General features: G+C 36.2%; 1 protein-coding gene across 8 annotated transcripts in view; it reads left to right on the top strand.

The window, feature by feature from the left end:
• The window catches only part of COP1 (COP1 E3 ubiquitin ligase), a 260,298-nt gene that overhangs the window by 82,742 nt on the left and 152,932 nt on the right, over window positions 1–24,624 (top strand). For all 8 annotated transcript variants that reach the window (XR_014136418.1, XM_060643577.3, XM_060643574.3 and 5 more), the window contains 2 exons: window positions 7,153–7,210; window positions 22,585–22,699. Coding sequence is in view for 7 of the 8 variants with exons in the window: in XM_060643577.3 (XP_060499560.1) it covers window positions 7,153–7,210; window positions 22,585–22,699 (173 nt within the window). In the remaining variant the exon portion in view is untranslated. The remainder of the gene's footprint in view (window positions 1–7,152; window positions 7,211–22,584; window positions 22,700–24,624) is intronic.

The following is a 24,624-nucleotide window of genomic DNA, read 5'->3' as shown; positions in this document are numbered from 1 at the left end:
TAAATATAATATAAATATTTACAGTAAATAAAATTTTTCTGGCCTAGATTCTCCAATCTTTAAAATGCCTTACACATAAGAGACTTCCTATTGATCACAAGTTTAATTCATTTTTTTAAAAAGACACATTTATAAGTTTAAAATTTGAATTGTTTCTTAAGATTTTCTGTGTATAAAAGAGGGAGGTTTATAAATAAAATAGAGATAAGACCTTTATACCTTTCATTTAACTTCTTTTATCAGATATTTTTGAGACTTACCTTTTATTTGTGTTTCCATCGTTTTTGACAAAGGTCCAGATGAATCAAAACGTAGGTATAATAGGAAGGAAAAGCAAGGGGTCACTTTATCAATGTAGAATTATTTATTATTAAGAATATATATGTAGGGTAATGAATTTCTATGTTTTATATTTTGTATATACCTGGTGAATTTGTATATTTTATAATTTGATCGAGTAAACTAATGAAACTAAAGGAATATGATGTTTCATAATGGCTCTGGACTAGATTAAGAAATTCTTCTTTAGGGGGCCCCTGGATGGCTTAGTCGGTTAAGCATCTAACTCTGGATTTTGGCTCAGGTCATGATCTCACAGTTCGTGAATTCGAGCCCCACAGCCATCTCTGCACTGCCGGAGTGGAGCCTGCTTGGAATTCCTCTTTCCTCCTCTCCCTCCTTGCTCCTCCTCCTTCTCTCAAAATAAACTTAAAAAAAGAAAATTTCTTTAGCTCCCCTGCATCAGTGAGAGATTATATTTACCTTTAGTCATTAAAAAAAATGTGAAGGTGGTGGTGGTGGGTGGTGGTTTGAGATGGCTCTTTGGTTTAGTAGATGAAAATGGACCCACATTTCTTATTCTTGCGTGTCAGGTCTTTGGCTGGATTATGACTAGGGCTGTGTTAATGGATCCTTCTTCACATACTGATGCTTAAGTTCTTGGTACTTTTTGGTAATTATCATTGGTTCAATTGCTTTATTTTACTTGGGGAGATAACTTGTTTAAAAAATAGAAATTGAAATGCTTTTATGGTCAAGGCTAACTCTGATCCTTAGAGTTTTGTCTCTATTATATATTTGAAAAATTTTCCCTACATAAACCTACAGTGTTTATTTAGCCTTTATTTCCTTTATCCAGAAGGGGAATTGTAACAATATAGGAAATTCTCCACACATTTGTCTGTATCTCGAAGGTTAGGTGGATTTTAAGAAATCTCTGCTGTACCTGCATTGAGCACTTTTGAACATAAATGATGGTGTGGCTGTTTTTTAGTGAAGTTTCTATATGGTGTGGGATAAATAGTAAAACCAGTTGATTGTTTTATTGTTATGAGTAGTGAGGAGTTACTTGCCTTACACTGATGCTATACTATGCAAAGGAGTTGAAATTGAAGTCCTAGGAGATGAGGGACATTAAAGAATCTTACAGAATTTTCAACTTGATTTAAAACAAAAAGAAAGACAAAACACAGAAAACAAACTTCCTTGACAATAATGTAGCGGGTACTCTTCATACATCTGCCATTTCTCATTAAATTGATAGGTAATAGAGAAGTAGCAAGTTATGAAGACCTTTTCTGAAACTGTGCACTTTCTTTATTTAGAATGTTTGAAGAATTTATTCTTCAGTCACTCAGGCAGTTTTGGAGGCCATATGACACATACATAAAACTCTGCTTTAGTCCCTAGGGGTATAGTTGTGACTAAAACAGACCCTAGAACTCTGCTCTGATGGTTACATAGCTTTAGGATGAAAAATAAGTTGTGCTGACACATTAATTATTCTGTTTAAAATATGTAAATAAGACTTTTTGATTCCAAGATTTAAAATAACCAAAATGCTTTTAACTCTAAAACTTTAGTAATTACATTTGATTTGTTGGCTTTTCAGGATTAAAAAAAACACCTTTGAGTTCTTATTACTAAACTGTAATTTGTCACCACTTGATGAAGATATTAACAGTCCATTCCAACTCTGAAATGTAAGGTATGGCTACACCAAATTTCAGTGTGTGTAAACATCCGCCAAGACTCTTATTTGTAATGTAGAGTTTTGAACCCTATCCCCAAATCTGATCATTAGGTCTGAGGTAGATCCCAGAGATTTAAATGCAGGTGTGAGGGGTTCATACTTTAAAAATATGTAAATATTGGTTTAGTAGATAGTGAATATGTCTGTATTACTGATATGTATTTAAATAAATCTTTAAATCAGATAGGGTTTTTTTCATAAGAGGAAGCTCAAATATTCAACACTGAAATGTTATATTCTTAGCTTATTTCATCTTTTGTGGAGGATAAGGCAAAGATTTGTTTTACTCTCAAGTCTGTACAGTTATATATCCTTTTATAATGACTTAAGAACGCCTGAAGTCAAAGCAAGACGAAACAAAAAACCCACCTGAAATCGAGTTTCTGGACTTGGAGAGCCAGGAAAATTAAAATTAAATGTTTGGGCAGGAAGCAAATTATTGGTTGATTCCATTCATATACTGTGATTGCATCCTCTTGCTGATGGCTTTTTTGTCCTGTCAGATTAGTCCTAGAGGAAACTTTTCACCCCTTTGATTATTATAGATATACCTTGATTCTGGGAGGTCTGGAATGGGAGAGGCTGGGAAGACTAAAAGAATATATGGTAACCCTGTTTTACATATAAAGATAACTGTATATAAGCATAAAATTTTATGTGCTGTTACCATTTTCCATTTCTGCTGTTTACTGTCTCTCCACTACCCAAGTCCTAGCGTGTTTTTCCTACTCTCCAGATCCTCTACTTTGAATCTATTGTTGCTTTCCTTGCTTTTAAAGCCTTTTCTGAGGTTATTTCAGATAACCGGGTTTTTGTAACACTTAAGACTTGTGGTACCTGTATCATCTGACAATGAAAATTTCTCCTGTGTGAATTATAACTAAATTGTAAACTATTTCCCCTCACTGGAAAATAGTAGTAGAATATAAAGTAGTTAAACACAGCACTTAGCCTAACACACTGGGACTTTCGCTAGTTTTAGTGGCAAATCAGTCTTGTCAGTCTTCTTTTTTTGAGCTTGCTCTTTTGTTTTTGAAATTCTACCAAGCAAGTAGAATTCCAGAGGCAGCAAAGCCCTGTGCTTTCAGATATTTCAGACCTGTGCTTTCAGATATTTTCTATTATACTTGCTTTTTACATCTGTCAACAGTAAGTTTTTCCCTGAGGAAACTCTTCTTACCAAGAAAATTTTAAAATGAATTGCACTTTTGCTTTTGTTTTTTTAACTTTAGGAATAATTATGGAACTACAGACATTTTAAAAGGCAGTATAAGCATTAGGTTCATACAGTCCCCCTATGCACTGTGTAACTACAACACTTCCTAATCAACTACAATTTAAAAGGCACAATTAGGGGCGCCTGGGTGGCGCAGTCGGTTAAGCGTCCGACTTCAGCCAGGTCACGATCTCACGGTCCGTGAGTTCGAGCCCCGCGTCAGGCTCTGAGCCCCGCGTCAGGCGCTGGGCTGATGGCTCGGAGCCTGGAGCCTGTTTCCGATTCTGTGTCTCCCTCTCTCTCTCTGCCCCTCCCCCGTTCATGCTCTGTCTCTCTCTGTCCCAAAAATAAATAAAAAAAGTTGGGAAAAAAAAAAAAATAAAAAAAAAAATAAAAGGCACAATTAATAAGGGTATTGGGGTATTTATTTATTTATTTATGAAAGAGAGAGAGAGAGAGAGAGAGAGAGCGCGCATGCGCGCAGGGGAGGGGCAGAGAGAGGGGGACAGAGGATCCAAAGTGGGCTCTGTGCTGACAGCAGAGAACCTGATGCGGGTCTTGAACCCACAACCATGAGATCATGACCTGAGCCGAAGGCAGACGCTTAACCAGCTGAGCCACCCAGGTGCCCCTGGGAATGTTTTTTTAATTTTAGAGAGAGCACAAGCAGGGAAAGGGAGCAGAGGGAGGGGGAGAGAGAGAGAATCTTAGCAGGCTCTGTGCTTGACAAGAGCCTGACGCAGGACTGGACCCCACTAGCCTGGGATAATGACCTGAGCTGAAATCAAGAGTTGGACGCTCAACTGACTGAGCCACCCAGGCACCTTGAAAATGTTTTTGGAGTTCTGAAATATTCCAGTAACTTCTGTTCTTTGAAGAACAAACTGAATTTCTTTTTTTTTTTCCTCAGAGGCCATAGATGTGTACTCTGGAACCCAGTAGTTTTATTACTGAGCTAACGTTACATTTCTCAAATAAACCCAAGCTGTATGATGTATAGGTTCCCCAAACTTTTTTGGAAGCCTTTGGAGTCAGAAGTGTTTCAGTATTAAGTATTCTGTCTGTCACCTACCCCCTGCCCCCATATAATTATTACATAATACTAATGGAGGAGTAAGAGGCAGTTCCACATAATCAAGCACATTAATATTTTAGCATTGAAGCATGAATGTTCATGGTGAGTGAAATGAGGTCAGATCTGTTTAGGGAAGGTTTTACCTTCAAATAAGTCACAAAAAGTATTGGATTTATTTGATTTTTAGAGTTTTAGGTTTTAGGAATTTGAGTTTTATATAATCCTTTTGAGCCCAATATTTGTATTTATTTGTTTATTTTGAGAGAGAGAGGGGGGGAGAGAGAATCCCAAGCAAGCTCCATGCTGTCAGCACAGGACCGACGTGGGGCCTGATCCCATGAACCTTGATGTCAAGAGTTGGGCATTTAACCAACTGAGCCACCCAGGTGCCCCTGTACACACGCACATTTTAAAGAGAAGTATTAAAGAAGTTTCTTTTGCAGATTTGTCTGTTACAGTCCAGTATGTAGCAATGAAGTTTTTCTGGTGAATGAGATCTGTAGAAAATAAATTTCAGACTTTGCAGTCATTATTAATAAAATACCACTTTAAGCTTATAATTTGAAATCTTTTACAAATTTATTTTTATTGAAAATTTTTTAAGTTTATTTTTTTTTGAGAGAGATTGAGAGAGAGAGAGACAGTGTGAATGCGGGAGGGGCAGAGAGAGGGAGAGAATCCCAAGCAGGCTCCATGCTGCCAGCGCAGAGCCCCACATGGGGCTTAAACCCGTGAAACTGTGAAATCATGACCTGAGCCGAAACCAAGAGTTGGACACTTAACCAACTGAGCCACCCAGGCACCCCTACAAATTGATTTTTAAATATATATTTGATGTGTAGTCAAATATAGTTATCTCACTGTACACACTGATATATCAGTATCATTATTCAGGCTTGCAGTCAAAGAAATCTGAATTATAATACCATAAAAAACATCTAGAAATTGTTCTGTTGACGTCTAAATATGCAGCTACATAATTTTGTTAATGTTTATACAAATGCTAAGGGGTTAGATTTCATTAGTAAAAGGAACAGAGAGATTTTGAATACGTGTTTCCTCATGTTTAGCCCTGGATGGAGTACACTAAAAGTAGCAGATGATCTTTTCTTACCAGTGCATGGCTCTGTGCAAGGACGGTGATCACTGGTTATATTTCATCAGAAGAAACCCATTACAAGATTGTGTCTTTAATTTGTAGTGTAAGTGCTTTGAAGACCTTCTTATATAATTGAGTCTTCCTTGTAGGAACAGTTAAGGATATGAGGGATTAAGATTGTTTTGTTTTTTTTTTCTTTAAGACTACCGTGAAGACAGTTCCATGCGATTTATTGTATTTTTTTTCAAGTGTGAGACTGTTTGACTAATTTTGTATTAATAGAGGGAAAAATTTATTGAATGTTTATCATTTTTCTGGCTTTATCCTGAGAACATTCGTATTTAAATCTCACAGCTCTCTGCAGTCTCCTTATGTTAATAGGTGGAGAAACTAGTGGACAGATAAGGCCTTTCGTAAATTGCCCACAGTCATTTAACAAACCCACTCTCTGCCCTTAAGCATGCCTCTCATTTTGGGGCACCTGGGTGACTCAGTTGGTTGAGCGTCTGACTTCAGCTCAGGTCATGATCTCACGGTTCATGAGTTCGAGCTCTGCATCGCGCTCTGTGCTGACAGCTGAGAGCCTGGAGCCTGCTTCGGATTCTGTGTCTCCCTCTCTCTGCCCCTTCCCTGCACGCACTCTGTCTCTCTCTCAAAAATAAATATTAAAAAATATTAAAGAAAAAAAGAATGCCTCTCATAACTTTTGAGGTCGTTTGAATACTAAAGTAAATAATGATTTTGTGTATTTGTGTAGAGAGACCCGTCTTAAATCACTGCCTTCACTTGCTTAAATTTCATTAGGGTAGGCAAGAATATAAACATTTTTTATAGTAGTATTAGGGAAGAAGAGTTTTTTTTAATGTAAATAACTGGTTGATCATGGTTGATATATGTTTTACCATTTTCAGGTGTTAATGAACACCTATGAACACAGGCTAGTTTATTTAAAGATGAGAAGTATGTAGGAGTGATGACGTGAAAAGACAAATGGTAAGATAGAACTAATACAAAGAAAAAGATAGTTTTAGAGGTTTTTGTAGGATTAGGTAGGAACATGCACAGAGGTTATAACCAAATAAAAAGAACTGATGCAGAAAGCATGATGTTTTGATCGGGGTAGAGAAAACTAGTGTATAGGTTTTGGACTGTGAGAAAAAGAGTATTGGTATTTTACAACTTATTCCATTCCTTTGGTAATTTTCTTTCCTGTAAGATGATTATCCTAACATTTGGGACCTGGATGGGACTCTAGATAATCTAGAGATAGCCTCACCCCCCACTCATCTCACTTTGCAGATGAGGAAGCGCATTGGTTATAAAGTATGCGTAGCTCTTCAGGGGCATAACAGGATCTCTTCACTGTAACTTTAATTGCTTGCTTGTGTTCTTTTCCTGATGTTCCATACAACCTATGAACCTATCCGAAAATGAAATGGAAGCAAATACCTTTGGGTATACACCTAATTTGTGATTATTCCTTATTGACATTCTTTCACAGTGTGTTTGTTTAAGTGGTCGGGCCAAGGGGTAAATTGTTTATATTTCCTGATGTTTGGTTTATGGGTTATGCACTTATTTGATATCTAATTAAGTTGTTGGCAATAAATATTTTCTTTCCTTAGAAAGAAGAAATATTGGATTTAGATATGATATATTTTAGATTTACCTTTTCTGTTGCTAGAATAATGTAAACACTGAAATCATATTTTTCTCTCTTCATTTTGCAGTAGTATTATTGATTCCACAGAATTCAACCAACCTCCTGGTTTCAGTGGCAGTTCTCAGGTAAATGATGTATTTAACAGTTTGTTTTAGTGGTACAATGACTATAATCACCTGAGTTGTAAAATCATAGATTAGTTTCCTGGAATGTCCTGACACACACACAGCTGTTTTGAATGCTGGGGCATCGATTAGGATTTGGATGCCTCTGATGCATAAATAGCTGTTTATGTGCTCATCAGTGATGAGTTAAACATTTTTTAAAATTCAGTGATTGTAACATCAGACCTTGAGAGGAGGGAAGTACTGTAAGAGGAAATTATGAATAATCAGCACATTGTTTCTCTCTGTGATAAGATAGTTATATCTGTTGATGAGTTACTCATTATGTTGAAATGTTAAGGCTTTTTGTGGGAAGTGAAGTACATATTTGAGTAAACTGGACTTCAGCTTCACCTCTCTTCTAATTAGTTGTATGATTATTTTGACTTTTATTCTCTCCATCTGTAATTTGGGGATGCTGATATTTGTCAAATCTAATTTTGACAAATCTAATTTTGACAAAAAAGCTTTTTATGTTGAAATAATTTCATACTTGGAGAAAAGTGACCAAAATAATAAAAGGAATTCTTTTGTATCCTTTATCCAGATTATCCAAATGTTAACATTTGATTACATTTCTTTTCTCATTCTCATTCTCTTTTGTTTATGTAAACATAATTTTTTTTCTCTGTGTTGTTTGAGAAAGGTACATTCATAATGATCCTTTACCTCTAAATACTTCAGTGTGTATGTTCTTAAAAACAAGGGTATTGTCTTATGTAATCACAATATAATTTTAAAATACAAAAAGTTAACATAGATATAATGCTATTATCTAATCCCTGTATCTTACTCAGATTTTTCAAATTGTCCTGATAGTATCCTTCATAGGAAAAGGGAAACATTGAGGTGTTTTTAAATGCATGTTCATTTGGGGCACATGGGTGGCTCAGTTGGTTAAGCATCTGACTCTTGGTTTTGGCTCAGGTCATGATTTCATGGTTGGTGAGTTTGAGACCCGCATCGGGCTCTGTGCTGACAGGGCAGAGACTGCTTGCGATTCTCTCTCTCCCTCTTTCTCTGCCCCTCCCCCACACTCTCGCGCGCGCTCTCTCTCTCAAAAATAAATAAACTTACATAAAATTATAAATGCATGTTCATTTGTATATTCACTTTATGTATAGCGTGGTGTTTTTTTTTTTTTTTTAAATCAAAGTGGAAAAAAAATTCTTTTGGATCATGCCGCTTTTGTTTGTGTTTTCCTTTTCCCACTACTTAGATAACCACCTCTTTCATGGTTAGTTGGTGTAACTACTTTACACGTCCTGTGTTCTCTTCATATGCATGCATGTATTTGGCCTGTTCTTTTATTTTTTTTGAATAGTAAGTTCATAGATTGTTTTGCATCTATTCTTTTTTTTAAAGTTTATTTTAAGAGAGAGAGCACATGATCAGGGGAGGGGAGAGAGAGAGGGAGGGAGAAGAGAGAATCCCAAGTAGGTTCTACACTGTTCAGCGCAGGGCTTGATCCCACGAACCGTGAGATCAGGACCTGAGCTGAAATCAAGAGTCATCCTCTTAACCTACTGAGCCACCCAGGTGCCCTGGTTTGTGTCTATTTCTCCCTCCCTCCCTCCCTCCCTTTCTTCCTTTTAATTCTTTAAAAAATGTCTGTTTATTTTTGAGTGACAGAGAGAGACAGAGCACGAGTGGGGAGAGGCAGAGAGGGAGACACAGAATCCGAAGCAGGCTCCAGGCTCTGAGCTGTCAGCACAGAGCCTGATGTGGGGCTAGAACCCATGAACCATGAGATTATGACCTGAGCCAAAATCAGCTGCTTAACCGACTGAGCCACCCAAGTGCCCCTGCATTTGTTACTGAACAGCCATGAAAACACTAGATCTGGTTATTTTTATAAGATATAATGGGATATATCAGGAGATATTTTAAAGTATTAAGTTGCAATATACCTTAAAAACTTGAGAGGGAACAGCAGTCTCTGAATCTGGAAACAGGCTTTGCATTCACAGTGAATCTTTATGTTTTCCTTTTGAGTATAATCTCACAAAACATCAACCTGAGATATATCCACTCTGTGATTGTGATGAAAGAAAAAAGATTACTTCATAAACTAAGCACATACAAAAACAAAGTCACTGTGTAAGCCACAAGAAATACCAAAGGCACCTCTGTTCCAGCTAATTTGAGCAATTTCTGTTGGTTTACTAATTACAATTTTAGTTTTACTGTGGCCTTCTGTTCTTCTAGGTAAGATTTATTAAGATGGTCAGTCACAGGGGTGCCTGAGTGGCTCAGTCGGTTAAGCATCTGACTTCAGCTCAGATCATGATCTCACGGTGTGAGTTGGAGCCCCGCATCGGGCTCTGTGATGACAGCTCAGAGCCTGGAGCCTGTTTCAGATTCTGTGTCTCCCTCTCTCTGCCCCTCCCTTGTTCATGCTCTGTCTCTGTCTCAAAAATAAACATTAAAAAAAAAAAAAAAAAAAAGACGGTCAGTCACAGATTTATTCCCACTTTTGACAGTATTCAATCCAGAGCCCTTCCCCAAACACTTGACATGAGCCTGTATTGTAAGTTGTTCCTTACCCATAATGTGCTGTATTCTTAGTCGTAGTGAGTAATGAATAAAACTTGTTTAACTAAAGGTGTGTGTTTCTATTAGTCTTTGGCTGCTGAGTATTAACAGTCTCTTCATAGAGGAACAAGAAAAGGTTTGCTAGTATTGCCATTTACATAATATTTATTTAGAATTTCTAGCAGTGAGCTAGAAAGAATAGAAGTTGAATCTGGGTGGAAAAGAAAAGCAGTCAGAATAGTGTTTTGTTTTATTTTTTTAATTTTTAGAGCAGCACTTTCCTCATGTAATAAAGGAAACTTCTGGTTTGAGATAGTACACTGAGCCAGTCAACCAACATGTTAATATGTCTCTGACCTTCACTCACAAGAAATCCCATTGACCTATGACTATCCTCACCCTGCAGACTTATAAGGAATTTATAGAGGATTAACAAAACCACTTAGGAAGCCTGCCTAACATGAGTCACAATGTGCAGAATAAAAGTGTGCCTAAGGATGACAAAGGCTGGGTCTCCCAGAAGACTCCAGCCTTAGCCGCTGCTGGAGGATGGGGAAGTGTTGAGGAGGAATCCTACTAGTGTTTGTGGGATAGAATGGATTGGACATATTGTGCTGAAGGTCTACCCTTCATTTCTAGCTATACTCTTCAGAAGAGACAGACCTAAAGCAAATTGACACAAAATGGATTGAAAGTAGAGGAATAGTTGAGGATAAGCCTGGCAAATGTAAGAATTCTAAAGAATATAGCGAAACTAAAACTAAAGCCACCACAAGTGAAAGAGAAGTGTATACTGGAAGAGGACTCAGGGAAGGAAGCATGAAAGACAGATACAATTTTTCACCCAAGTAAAAGGTATAGTTCCCCAAAGTCGTAGTAATTTGTGTGACATACTATAAGCATTGGAGTTTATATAAAGCAAAAATGGTTACAATTTTTTGAAAATTGATTAAAATTTAAACACAGTGGGAGATTTTGAAGTATACCTAAAGAATTCATTAAAGCAGTAATATTAGTCATTATGTAACACTTACTTTGTACTTAACTGTTCATGGACATTAAAGTGCTTTACATGTATTAACCACTTAAATTTTCAGAACTTAACCTGTGTGATAAGTATTATTACTATAATTTTTATTGAGGAGGAAACTGGGGCACAGGGAGGTTAAGGAGGTTGCCCAGGACAATATAACTAGTAAGAGATTTTAACCTAGGCATTAGGCTTCAGAGCCTGTGATTTTAAAACTCATTTATTCAACCAGCAGTTTTTTTGTTTTTTTTTTTTTGTTGTTTGCAGTACCTGCTATTTACTAGGCACTGATTACAGGCTCTGGGGATACATTATTGAACAAACATAACACCAAGATCCCTGCTGTAACCAGGCTTCCAATCTAGTTGGAGAGATAGTAATAGTAATAAAAGTAAGACTGCCTTTTTTTTTTTTTATATTTATTTAATGTCTATTTATTTTGAGAGACACAGAGTACGAGAGGGGGTGGGGCAGAGAAAGAGGGAGACACAGAATCCGAAGCAGGCTCCAGGCTCCGAGCTGTCAGCACGGAGCCTGATGCGGGGCTCGAACTCATGAACCATGAGATCATGCCCTGAGCTGAAGTTGGCCGCTTAACCAACTGGGCTACCCAGGCGCCCCAGAAGTAGACTACCTTTAAACAAAGTGGAGGTGCAGGAGCAAGCCCGTGTGAGTATCTCTGGGATTCCCAAGTTCTAGGCAAAGGCTTAACAAGTAAATGAGCCCTAAAGTAGGAGCATGCCTGACATAGTTTAGATTTCCCTTGTAGCTGAAGAGGAGTAGTCAAGGGGGAGAAAAGTAGAAATGAGATAAAACTTAACAGAGGCCACTTGGTGCATGACTTTCTTAGGCCATTATAAAGACTCGGGACTTTTTTTTTGTTTTTTGTTTTTTTTTGAGTGAGATCAACTTAAGCTTGGTTTAATAGGTACTTGTTTCACTTTATACTTTGCATCAGAGGGTATATATACATTATTGATAGTGGTCTCAGACCATTTAGAAAAATGGATTGATTCTAAAACAAGATAAATTGTGTCATCTGTATTCTCTGAATCAGAACCCCAAGTAAAGAAATTATGTAGACATAATCAGGAAGAGAGTAAACTAAACTCCTCTGAATACCTTTGTGTCCAAGAGTAGTTCCAGATGCTGCTACAAGCAATCCAAAAAGTAATGGTAGTGAAAACACTACATATCAAAATTTATGAAATGTGGTCAGAATTGTCCTCAAGAATTTGTGTCATTAAATGGATTCACTTTTAGATGAGAATGAAAACTGATGAACTAGACATTCAGCTCGAAGCTGGGAAAATCTTAAGGTGGTGACTGTAGAGGGACAAATAAAGAGCTCATACAAAATGTTTCAATGTGTAATTGAAATTGATTTATAACATGTAGTAGATTAATTCAGTCAGTGCTTATACATACTAGTAAAAATGAGTGTTAAAAAAAATTTTTTTTTTAATGTTCATTTATTTTTGAGAGAGTGCGTGAGCAGGAGAGGGGCAGAGAGAGGGAGACACAGAATCCGAAACAGGCTCTCTGCTCTGACGCTCTGAGCTGTCCGTACAGAGTCTGACGAGGGGCTTAAACTACTGAACTGTCAGATCATGACCTGAGCCGAAGTTGGATGTTTAATCAGCTGAGCCACCTGGTGTCCCAGTCAAAAATGAGTCTTAAGGAAATGCAGATTTTTCAAGAAAAGTTAAAAATATTGAAAAAGATTAAAGCAATTGTAGAACAATTTGAATAGACCAGTTGCCATAACTATTAATTTAATGTGATTTCATAAGAATCTCCAGAATATTTTTTAAGAGTGCAGAGAGTGTGAACAACTGACTTTAAAGTATATTAGGATGAGTGATTTGGGGGTGTAATAATCACAAGGGCATTTACCCAATAAGTTATTAAAATGTATTCTAAGACTGCTGTAATGAAAAGAACACAATAAAATTTAAAATACAACTAAAAGGTAATTAGGAATTTCTCTGTGCTTATGCAGATGAGGGAAAGTGGGGATTAAGTAAATGGTGTTGTGATAGCCAGGAAGTCATTTGTGGAAAATCACTTGTAGTGAGAGTCTAGATCAGCTAAATAATGATATAAATAATAATAGGACTATAGAAATGGAGAAAGAAGCCAGTATGATGCATAAACAAATTGAATAATAAACAAAAATTTAAAAAACTGGGAAAGGTATTATAGGTATGATGGATAATTGGTTTATTGCTTCAAAATAAAGCTTTTCTACTCATTTCATCTTTTTGATAAAAGCTACAAACCTGGTAAAAGAAAATGGTAAAAAAAAAAAAAAGTGAAATTTGAATTTCACATAATGAAATAATATTTACCTTCCCAAATAAAGCAAAATATGAAGTAATAGAAGGGTTCCAAAGGAGTCTCCTAACAGATGTGGCTCAGCGTTTTTTTGTTTTTTGTTTTTAGTTTATTTATTTATTTTTGAGAGGAGAGAGTGAGAGTGGTAGAGGGGCAGGCTCGTTTCCATGTTATTTTGACCATTATATCTCAGCGTTTTTTTGTTTTTAGTTTATTTATTTATTTTTGAGAGGAGAGAGTGAGAGTGGTAGAGGGGCAGGCTCGTTTCCATGTTATTTTGACCATTATATCTCCTCCTCCATTTTTCCATTATATCTCCTCCTCCTCGGTCTCCTCCTCCTCCTGGGTCTCCTCCTCCTCCTCTTTCTTTCTTCTTTGAGAGCGAGCACAAGCGGGGGGGGGGGGGGGGGGGGGGGTTGGTGTAGAGAGAGAGGGGGACAGAGGATGAGAAACAGGCTCCATGCTGACAGCAGATAGCCCAGTGTGGGGCTCCAACTCAGAGACTGTGAGATTCTGACCTGAACTGAAATCATGAGTTGATTGAGTGGATATAAATGTGGTAAAATTTAATTATTTTGTAGTTTAGTAAATGTGGCCATTTTCATTTAGAGGTAGTCTAGATAAACATAAGTGATGAACATTTCCTTTTGATTTTTAGCCATATTTATATCCTGCCTGAAATCATGAGTGACCCCAGGTCCAGTCTTTATCCTTCCACACGGGGTCACCCAGGAACTGCTTTGTCTCCAGCTTTAGAACCAGTACTGGCTTGTGTCTCAAGCACCCGAGTAACAGGAAATCCAAACTTGGCTTGTGGTCAGGATCTCTTATTTTAAGTTACTCACATAGGCAATGCATTCTGGTTTATATGACCAGCCTGTAAGGGCTTCACTGAAACCAAGTGCAAATCATAACTTCATTTGTTATTACTAAACAGTGCTGACAGACTAATACATTTCGCTCCAGAACAACCCACTGACTTATTGTTACAGAGTATTGTTTATTTTTCTTTAGTGCATATATTTCATGATGTAGGCAAGAGTCTGGAGATAACCAAGTGGGCATTCCAGACTAGCTGAGATTAATCCATGCTGCTCAGTGTAGAAGACATAATATTTATATAGTTGTATATATATTGTGCATAACGTGTCTATTGCTGTATCTGTCCATTAATGGATGAATGGTTAGAGAACATGTGTATATATACACAATGGTATGTTATTAGATCATAAAAAAGAAGAAAATCTTGGCATTTGCTACAACATGGATAGACATAAAAGTTATATGTTTAGTGAAATAAGTCAGAGAAATATAAGTGCTATACTACCTTACTTATATGTGGAATTTTAAAAATAAGTACATCAATAAATACATAATAAACTAATAGATATAGAAAACAAAATTGGTGGTTGTCAGAGGCAATGGATGTGGAATGGGCAAAATGGGTGAAAAAGGTCAAAACGTACAAACCTTCAGTTATAAAAGAAGTAAGTCATGGGGATGTAGCATACAGTATGGTGACTATGGTTAATAATACTGTATTCCATATGTAAAAGTTGATCTTGAACCTCATCACAAGAAAAAAAAATTGTAATTATGTACGGTGACAGATGTTAAATAGAGGTATTGTGGTGATCACTTTGCATTATATACACACATTGAATCATTATATTGAATACCTGAAAGTAATATAATTATATTTTAGTTATACTGCAGTTTGAGAAAAGTAAAAAAGTAGAGTATCTTTGAGGGAAACTAACTTATGAAATGTTTGTGTCCATTTTGTTTAAGTTATGAGTAATGATAAAGAATGTAGTGTTTGCTAGTGGCATTGGTGCCATTACCTTGATTTGTGCTAACAGGAAAGTAGTTTTATACTGACTATTGCTTTTGCCTCACAAGTCATATATAAACACAGTGAAGACAGCATATGATATCTTCCTTTATTTGAGTAGAGATTTGACTTCACAGATACCTTAGAGGGTCTCAGAGACCCACCGAAGCCTAAAGACCACAAATGGGGACCGCACTTTGAGAACCATTGTTCTAAATTATGCAGGTTTTCTCCCTTCAAGCCATTCTTCAAATCTATATGAAGGAGTGTGTGTGTGTTTAACTGATAATTGTTTTACTATTTTGCATTTGGCTCTTGATCTTATAAAGATTATTTACTGTATAAATAATAATTAGGTTTTCATTCTGCATTGTTTCATTTACAAAATTAGATTCCAGGGAGGGTATTTATATAATGAAAATTTGGCAAATTTCAATTAAGCAAATTAATACAGAACACTTTCAACTTCATTTAGAATAGGGTTCTCTTGGTGGAATCGAGAAGGAAATTTGTTATGGTAACAATTATTTCTTTCATTGTATAAACATTGATTTTATTCATCTTTTGAAGATTTCATTTCTTTTGTATTCTTGGCCATTAGTTTATATTACATATGTGAAATGGAATATTCAATTTCAAGTAATTCTCTTTTCAATTTAATTCCACTCATTGGGAATGAGTTTTTGTTAAATTTATAATTTTTAGGGGTGCCTGGGTGGCTCAGGCGGTTAAGCGTCTAACTTCTTTCGGCTCAGGTCATGATCTCATAGTTTGAGGATTCGAGCCCCGCATCGGGCTGTGTGCTGACAGCTCAGAGCCTGGAGCCTGCTTCAAGTTCTGTGACTCCTTCTCTCTCTACTCCTCTCACTCTGTCTCTGTCTCTCTCTTAAAAATGAATAAGCAAAGGGAAAAATTAAAATTTGTAATTGGTTATAATTTACAGGCTGACACTAAATGATATTTTTGTATAGCCATCAAGTTTAGTTTGCTCTGTTATGTTAATAGCATGCCTATTAACTTTTTAGCATTATGAGAATTTTTTTTACTTAAAAAGTGACCAAATAAAATATTTTCATGCTTCTGTTTTTTTCTGTGGTAAAATTTAATTATTTTGTAGTTTAGTAAATGTGGCCATTTTCATTTAGAGTTAGTCTAGATAAACATAAGTGATGAACATTTCCTTTTGATTTTTAGCCATATTTATATCCTGCGTATAGAGAGCTTATCCTGAACATGTTTTGAAGATTTGCCTTGTAGATGATCTACAACCATTTCATATTCTCAAACATCTATTTCCTCACAATTAGCATATTTCTGTTCATTTATATTGATGTTATTTATAAATTTAATAATTTGTGTATGAAAATGAGCTAAGTGATGTATTTTTACCAACAATTATGAAGCAGCCTAATTTTGAATGGGTTAGAAAGTTGCACTGAAAAAATAAATTCAAGAAAAGCTAAGAGTAAATATTAGCCAGATAATTGTCAAAAATAAGTTGCTGTAAAAACTAAAAAGCAGACTGTTTTTGTCTGCTTCTTTGTTTTATTTGTCATATTCTTGATTTCTGTTATTGTAATCATTCCCATGTTTCAGACTAAAATCTTTTTTCTGTGTTTTCATTGAGCAGATCACTTTTTATTTTTTATTTATTTAACAAAATTTTTAATCTTTATTTTTGAGAGAGAGAGGGAGGGTGCAGGGGGGTGTAGGGGCAGAGAGAGAGAGAGAGGGAGGGAGGGAGAGGGATGGAGAGAGAGGGAGGGAGGGAGAGGGAGGGAGAGAGAGAGAGGGAGGGAGATAGAGGATTTGAAGCAGGTTCCCTGCTGACAGCAGAGCCCATTGTGGGGCTCAAACTTGTGAACTATTAGATTATGACCCAAGCCTGAGACAGATGCTTAACCGACTGAGCCAGAGCAGATCACTTTTTTAAAAAATCTAAGTTCTTCCCCTCAGAATTAATAAAAATTATGTTGGCATATAAAAAGGAATATATTTCATGAATGTGTAAATTAGAGGCATAATTACATTAAAAGAAACTCTGTGATTGAGCTGTTATGTTAATTACTAGAACATTAGTGGTACCATTCAAGTTACCCATGTGCTTCTAACAAATTCCATCACTCTGCCTCATGTCCAGAGCTAACCACTTTTCTTTTTTTTATTAAAAAATTTTTTTTAATGTTTATTTTTGAGAGAGAGGCAGAGCATGAGTGGGGGAGGGGCAGAGAGAGAGGGAGACACAGAATCTGAAACAGGCTCCAGGCTCTGAGCTGTCAGCACAGAGCCTGACATTGAGGCTCAAACTCATGAACTGTGAGGCATGACCCACTTGAGCCACCCAGGCACCCCTAACCACTTTTCTGATATTTGTGTTTGTCAGTGTTGACTTTTTCAAATTGTTTTACCATAAATATATATATATATCTCTGTATTATTTGGTTTGACCATATATGAACTTTATAAAAATGATACATAGTTTTCTGAGATTTGTTTTTGCTAAGATTAGTTCCTGATGCTTATGGGTATAGTTGATTTATCATCATTAATATATAATATTCTGTTTTGTTAATGTACTACAACTTATCAATTGTCCAGTTAACATACATTTGATATATTTGTAGGGTTTTTCTTTTTGCTATTAAGGTATCTTATACATGTCTCCTGATTCAAGGTGCAAGAGTTTCCCTAGATTTTGTACCTAGGAGAGTTAGTGAGAGTGACCAGGTACACACATCAGTGGCTTTCGTATTTTGAGATAATGTCACATTGTTTTCCATAGTCTTTTTATCAATTTAAATTTCCTACCGCAGAAGTATATGAGTTCTGTTTTCTTCACATCCCTGTTAGTAATTGATCTATTGAACCCCTAAATGGTTGCCAATTTAGTGGGTAAGAAATAGAAGTTAATTTTGATTTTAACTTGCATTTTTCTGACTCTGTCCTTTATATGAAATAGTATTTCATGTCTTTTCCCATTCTTTTTTATATCAGTCTTCTGTTTATTTACTGGTGTACACACACCTATTTATTCATTCAAAGTAGTAATAAATTGTCCCTAATGTATTGCCACAATGTTTGGGAATATCATCTTATAGTTTGTACCTTCTTGTCTCTAATGATGGATGTTGATCAACAGAAAAGCTTAATTTGTATCACTGAATTTGTAACTTTTAGTTAGTGCTTTTTGTGTTTCGTTTAAGAAATTCTGCCCTATTGAGATTATAAACATATCCAGTGATACAGCACATGGCCAGTTTTGGTAAATGTTCCATGTATGCTTAGGAAGAGTGTATGTTCCTAATTTGATAAGTGTTCTATATATATTAAGTTAAGCTTTGAAATTAGATCATGTCTATTTCTCATGTTGAATTGATGAGATTAATCTGCTGTGTAGGTGGGTTTGTCAATTTTTCTAGGAATTTTTGCTTTATGTATTTTTGAGACTGTACTATTGTGTATGTACTGGGTATACAATTATTGAGTTGAAAGTTTTGCATTATCAGTGGCCGTTTCCATTCTCATTAATGATTTTCATCTTGAGTCTGTTTTTTTCTCCTTTGATAAAATTTGTCTGGTGTATTATTTTTCATGTTATTCCAAATTTTCACTGTATTTATGTTTTTGGTGTTTCTTTGGCAAATAGCATAGTTATATTCTAACATCCCTTTCTGCCACTAACTAGTGAGTATTTTAATTTATATTTATTACAACTACTGATATAATTTCACTTTTTAAAAAATGTTTATTTAGTTTTGAGAGAGGGAGAAAGAGAAAGAGAGACAGAATGTGAGCAGGGGAGGGCAGAGACAGAGGGAGACAAAGAACTTGAAACAGACCCCAGGCTCTGAGCTGTCAGCACAGAGGCTCATGTGGAGCTTAAACCCACAAACCATAAGATCATCACCTGAGCCAAAGTCAGACACTCAATAGACTGAGCCACCCAGGCGCCCCTCACCTTTTTACTTTTTAATGCTTGCTATTTGTCTCACTTTCTGTGTTTTTCTTTTCTATTTTGACCTCCTTCTTCCACCACTGTACTGTATTAAACATTACCTATTCTCTTATTATACTTTTAGTAGTTATTCTTGAAATTGATCCAAACTAATACTGTTTCTAAAACAAGAGTCTAAATTTAATCTTACTATTTTTAAAAATTTTAATTCCAGCATAGTTAACATACAATGTTATATTAGTTTCAGGTGTACAATATAGTAATTCAACAATTCTATACATTACTCAGTGCTCAATGTGATAAGTGTAGTCTTTTTTTTAAAGTTTATTTATTTTTTTGAGAGAGAGGGAGAGATAGAGAGATGGTGTGCAAGCGGGGGAGGGGCAGAGAGAGAGGGAGACTGAGGATCTGAAGCAGGCAGAGATCTGAAAACAGTAGAGAGCCTGATGTGGGACATGAATTCACACACCATGAGATCATAACCTGAGCTGAAGTTGGACACTTAACCAGCTTAACCCAGGTGCCCCTCATCGTGATAAGTGTAGTCTTAATCTACCCTTCACCTATTTTATGTATCTTCCCACCTGCCTCCCCTCTGGTAGCCATTGGTTCCCTACAGTTAAGAGTCTGTCTTGCAGTTTGTGCCTTTTTTCTTTGTTCATTTGTTTTGTTTCCTAAATTCAACATGTGCATGAAATCATATTTGTCTTTCTTTGACTTATTTTAGTCAGCATTATACTCTCCAGATCCATCCATGTTGTTGAAAGCGGCAAGATTTCGTTCTTTCTCATGGCTGAATAATACTCTGGGGTGTGTGTGTGTGTGTGTGTGTGTGTGTGTGTGTGTGTGTGTGTGTGTATGTGTACATACCACATCTTCTTTATTCATCTATTGATGGACATTTGGGCTGCTTCCATAATTTGGCTATTGTAAATAATACTGCAGTAAACATAGGGTGCATGTATCTTTTTGAATTAGTGTTTTCATATTCTTTGGGTAAATACTCAGTAGTGGGATTACTGGATCATATGGTAGTTCTATTTTTAATTTTCTCAGGAACCTCCATTCCGTTTTCACAATGGCTGCACCAGTTTGCATTCTCAACAGCAGCGCAGGAGGGTTCCTTTTTCTCCACATCCTTGTCAACACTTGTTGTTACTTGTGTTTTTGATTTTAGCCATTCTGACAGTGGACATCTCATTGTGGTTTTGATTTGCATTTCCCTGATAATCAGTAATGTTGAACATTCTTTTCATTAAACTTCATATCTTAATTACCTTCCTGAACAACATTAAGTGCTTCTGAATTGAAACTTTCTTCACTCTTCTGATTTATATGCTATTTTTTAGTGTATTTATTCTGTCTTATTAAGCCCTATGATTTTGATATTAAAATTAATGTTATAAACAAAATTTAAAATCACTTATTTGGGTACAAATTTTCTTGCTCCTTTTCATTTTATTTCTCAGGCCTTCCAGTTTATGGTACTGAATTTTTTTTTTAATTTTTTAAAAATGTTTTTACTTATTTTTGAGACAGAGAGAGACAGAGCATGAGCAGGGGAGGGGCGGAGAGAGAGGGAGACACAGAATCTGAAGCAGGGTCCAGGCTCTGAGCTGTCAGCACAGAGCCTGATGCGGGGCTCGAACTCAGAGACCATGAGATCATGACCTGAGCTGAAGTCAGACGCTTAACCGACTGAGCCACCCAGGCGCCCCTATGTTACTGCATTTTTTAAGTACCCAACTTCACGATTTTTTAAAGAAATGACTTATAAGCAGTAGTTTTTGTTTTCATACACATGAAAAAGTACTTTGCTCATTTTGTTGCAGGATACTTTTATCAGGATCCGAATTTTAGATTGGAGTTCTTATTTTTTCATCTTTTTGAGGATAACCAAAGTTCACTCCTCTAGCTTCTTTTATTGCTGTTAAGTAGTATTTTCCCTGTTAATTTTTCGTCTTGTCACGTGAGTTATCTTTTCTGTTTGATTTTAAAGTCATTTTGATTTTTGGACAAAAACACAGTTTTGCCTTACTGTGTTTAATTATGGATTTCTTTTAAATTATCCTACCTGATAGGAATAATTTCTTTGTATTCATGTCTGTTTTCAGTTTTGGAAAATTGTCAACATGCGTTCTTCGAATATTTCTTCTTCAGTCTGTTACAGTTTCCTGGGTCTCTGAAGTGCTCAGTTTCAACCTTCCTCTGAAATTATCTGTCTTCTTATTTTTTATCCTTAATTCTGGTTAATTCCTTTAGGTTTATCTTCCAGTTCTCAATTCTCTTTTCAGTCTTTAAATCTCAGTTTTAGTGGTTTTATCTTTTGTAGGAAATTGTCTCCAAGTAAGTGTTGTCCTTTTCGTTTTTCCCCTCCTCTGCACCATTATATGTTGGTTAACATCACCTCTCTGAGTTCAGCTTCCTGTTTGGTTGTATATCTGTTATGTCTTCAGAAATTGTCTTAACTTTCTTGTGATGAAAGCACCACTTTAAAATATGATTTTTACCTACCATCTAGTTTTAGCAGGAGTTCACTTTAGGGCGTTGTGTTCACGGTAGTACCTTATTACTTCTTGTTACATTTGCAGTTGTTGGTGGACTTACGTCATCTCATACTCTTGTTATGTGTCTCCTCTGTTTATGTGCCTCAAGCATAATAGATAATAACCATTAGCGGAAAGAATTGTCTTATCCTTTCATTTAACATGGTATAGGCAGGATTATATATTTAGGGTTATAGATTTTTGTTTTTTATAGATTTATATGCCAATGTATTTCACATTTGCTCTCTTTATGTGGCTGGATCTTCTAATGTATGTGTCAGACTTGTACATACATATTACATATTACTGGTCCTTAATTTAATAATCAGCATTAACTTAAATATATATTCTGACAATCAAGGACTGTCTCTATTATTCGAAGAGTACAGAGCTGCAATATAGGGATGATGGGAAAGTAATTAATTTTCTTTTGAACATTATTTTCTAACAATTTCTGCATAGTAAAGTTCTCAAGATTCTAAAATTTAGCATGGCAGTTATAATGGATTCTATCTTCATTTAACTTGGAGAGTTGAAATATACTTATTTCATTCTTGTAAAATTGGCCTTTAGAGCCTATTTGCATTTTGGCTGGACTGTAGGAGTTTTATAGCAAACTGTATTCTACAGACCTGGGACCTAGCATGGCTGAGATCCTCCCACTTGCCCCCTTCTACTCCTTCCCCATACAGCCCCATCCTTAAGCCTTTGGTAATCCCCAGAACTCCCTCCCCTCCAGCCTTTGGTCTGCCCAGACCCTATCCCCACACGTGCACCTCCATGTTCCCTGAGGTATGTGGATAGATTCCCCCTCCCTTATGTAGTACAAGGGTTCCCCAGGAGGCCTGGGCTGAGAGGTAGGACCTGACCCCCCTTCCCCCCCCCCCCCCAACTCCTCCCCCTGGCTCCAGAAACTCTCGGCCTATTTGAATTTTAAAATAAAAATGGAAAAATATGGTCTAAGAACTATGAGTATTTACCATTTGTAGTTACTTTAATGTGTTAAAATTTTGAATATGCAATCATTTAGATATTTTGTGCAGAAAAAGACCATCATTTGTTGTAAGTTACAAGTGTCTATTCTTGTTACTACTTTAGACAAAGAAACAGCCTTGGTATAACAGCACGTTAGCATCAAGAAGAAAACGGCTTACTGCTCATTTTGAAGACTTGGAACAATGTTACTTTTCTACAAGGATGTCTCGTATTTCAGGTACATATTCCGGACTTCTTAAAATATATCAAATTCTTCTTTCAGATCCATTTCTAGCTTCTTATGATGGATTTATGTAAAGTCCTATTTATAAAGTGCAAGTGTATTTTCAACATAGTCTCCCAGTGTCTTGTGGAGGTTCCTAGAGATCTTAAAGAACATTGCTTTCCCATAGCTATTTTTGTTCTTTTTTTTCTATTTGGGAATTTTTTTTTTCCTACCAGATTTTTTTTTTTTTTTTTTTTTTTAAGAGCATGAGTGGCAGAGGGGCAGAAGGAGAGGGAGAGAGAGAGTCTTAAGCAGGCTCCATGCTCAGCACTGAGCCTGACACAGGACTTGATCCCACAACTCTGGGATCATAACCTGAGCCAAAATCAAGAGTGGGATGCTCAACTGACTGAGCCACACCGGTGCGCCCCTATTTGGGAGTTTTTAATCTTTATATAGTGAATTATATAAAGTTAAGAAAAAAATCAGCCATGAATATGTGGCTAGGAAAAATAGGTTCTTTTTAGTTGCCTCCTATTATTAAACATTTATTAAGTTCTAAGCACTGTCCTTTGTGCTGAGAATAAAAAGATGAAAGAACTGATTTCTACTGTCAGGGCATATTGTAAATTAAGGGGGGAAAGCAACAGGTAAATAATTCTACGTGATATTATATGTTCTATAAGTTTATTAGGGGAATAGAGAAGAATTTCTACCATATAGCTGGGAGTGAAAAATATAGGCCACGCTGAAAATGGGGAAGTGGAAGTGAATGGTCACTGTAGGGATTTTGGAGGAGTTGTATTTAGTCAAAGCTAGAATTCATTAAATAAGGTAATTAGAAACATGTTCAAAGGAAGTAACTCATGCAAAGTCATGGACATAGGACAAGTCATGGACAAATATACCATAAGATATTTTCATTGCTTTAAACAAGGTAATATAGTTCTGCCTTTTGAGCTGTAACCTTTCTCAGTGTCCTTGCTCACCACCAGTGATGTAGGGACATTAATAGCAAGACATTGTTTTTCTTTCTTTCTTTTTTTTTTTAGATTTATAGATTGATATACCTATAAAATGTAAAATACAATGCTTGGTATAAGTTAGGTGCTCAGGTAATTGATGTCATTAGTAATACATCTGCTGAAAATTAGGACCACCAAGGAAAAAAATGTGTGGTATTTAATTAGTTGTTAAAATTTTGGCCTTGGTTTTCTCTTGAATAGGCATATTTGCATTAAAATCTACATATTGTTTAGAACCTTTAGACAAATTTGCCTTAGGATTGGTGATGGAGGGAAAAGAAGATTTACATAGCATATTTCATATGAAGTCTACAGGGGAGCCAAGTTTTATTTATAAGTGTGTGTGAAATTAATGATCAACAGTTTTTATAAGATGGAAAACTTTTATTGTATTGCCTGGGAATTGAGCTCCTTATTGAGCCTCTGTAATAGTCTATAAACTGTAATAGGAAGCTGTTGTATTGAAAATGGTCTGAGGGGCGCCTGGGTGACTCAGTCGGTTAAGTGTTTGACTTCAGCTCAGGTCATGATCTCACGGTTCATGAGTTCAAGCCCCACGTTGGGCTCTGTGCTGACAGCTTGGAGCCTGGAGCCTGCTTCAGATTCTGTGTCTCCCTCTCTCTCTGCCCCTCGTCTGCTCATGCTCATGCTCATGCCCTGTCTCTGTCTCTGAAAAATAAGCATTAAAAAAAAAATTAAAAGAAAAAAATGAAAATGGTCTGAGGCCTACATTCTGATTGGCAGAGGGTTCATTTTAACCCTTTTAGGTGTTATTTTTTGTTATGATGTTGAAATACAGTGACCGCAAATGGTAGACATTTAAAAGAAAAAAGATGTGGGAAAGAGAGATTGGGAAGCTCTTAATGGGGAAGTTATTAATAATTTTTAAGTAACTAGCATCATAGGTGTGCT

The sequence above is a fragment of the Panthera onca genome, chromosome F1, assembly GCF_046562875.1.
Source record: "Panthera onca isolate mPanOnc1 chromosome F1, mPanOnc1 haplotype 2, whole genome shotgun sequence".
Lineage (NCBI taxonomy): Eukaryota > Metazoa > Chordata > Mammalia > Carnivora > Felidae > Panthera > Panthera onca.
Note: the sequence above shows the minus strand (reverse complement) of the source record. Positions and strands in the feature narration are given on the sequence as shown.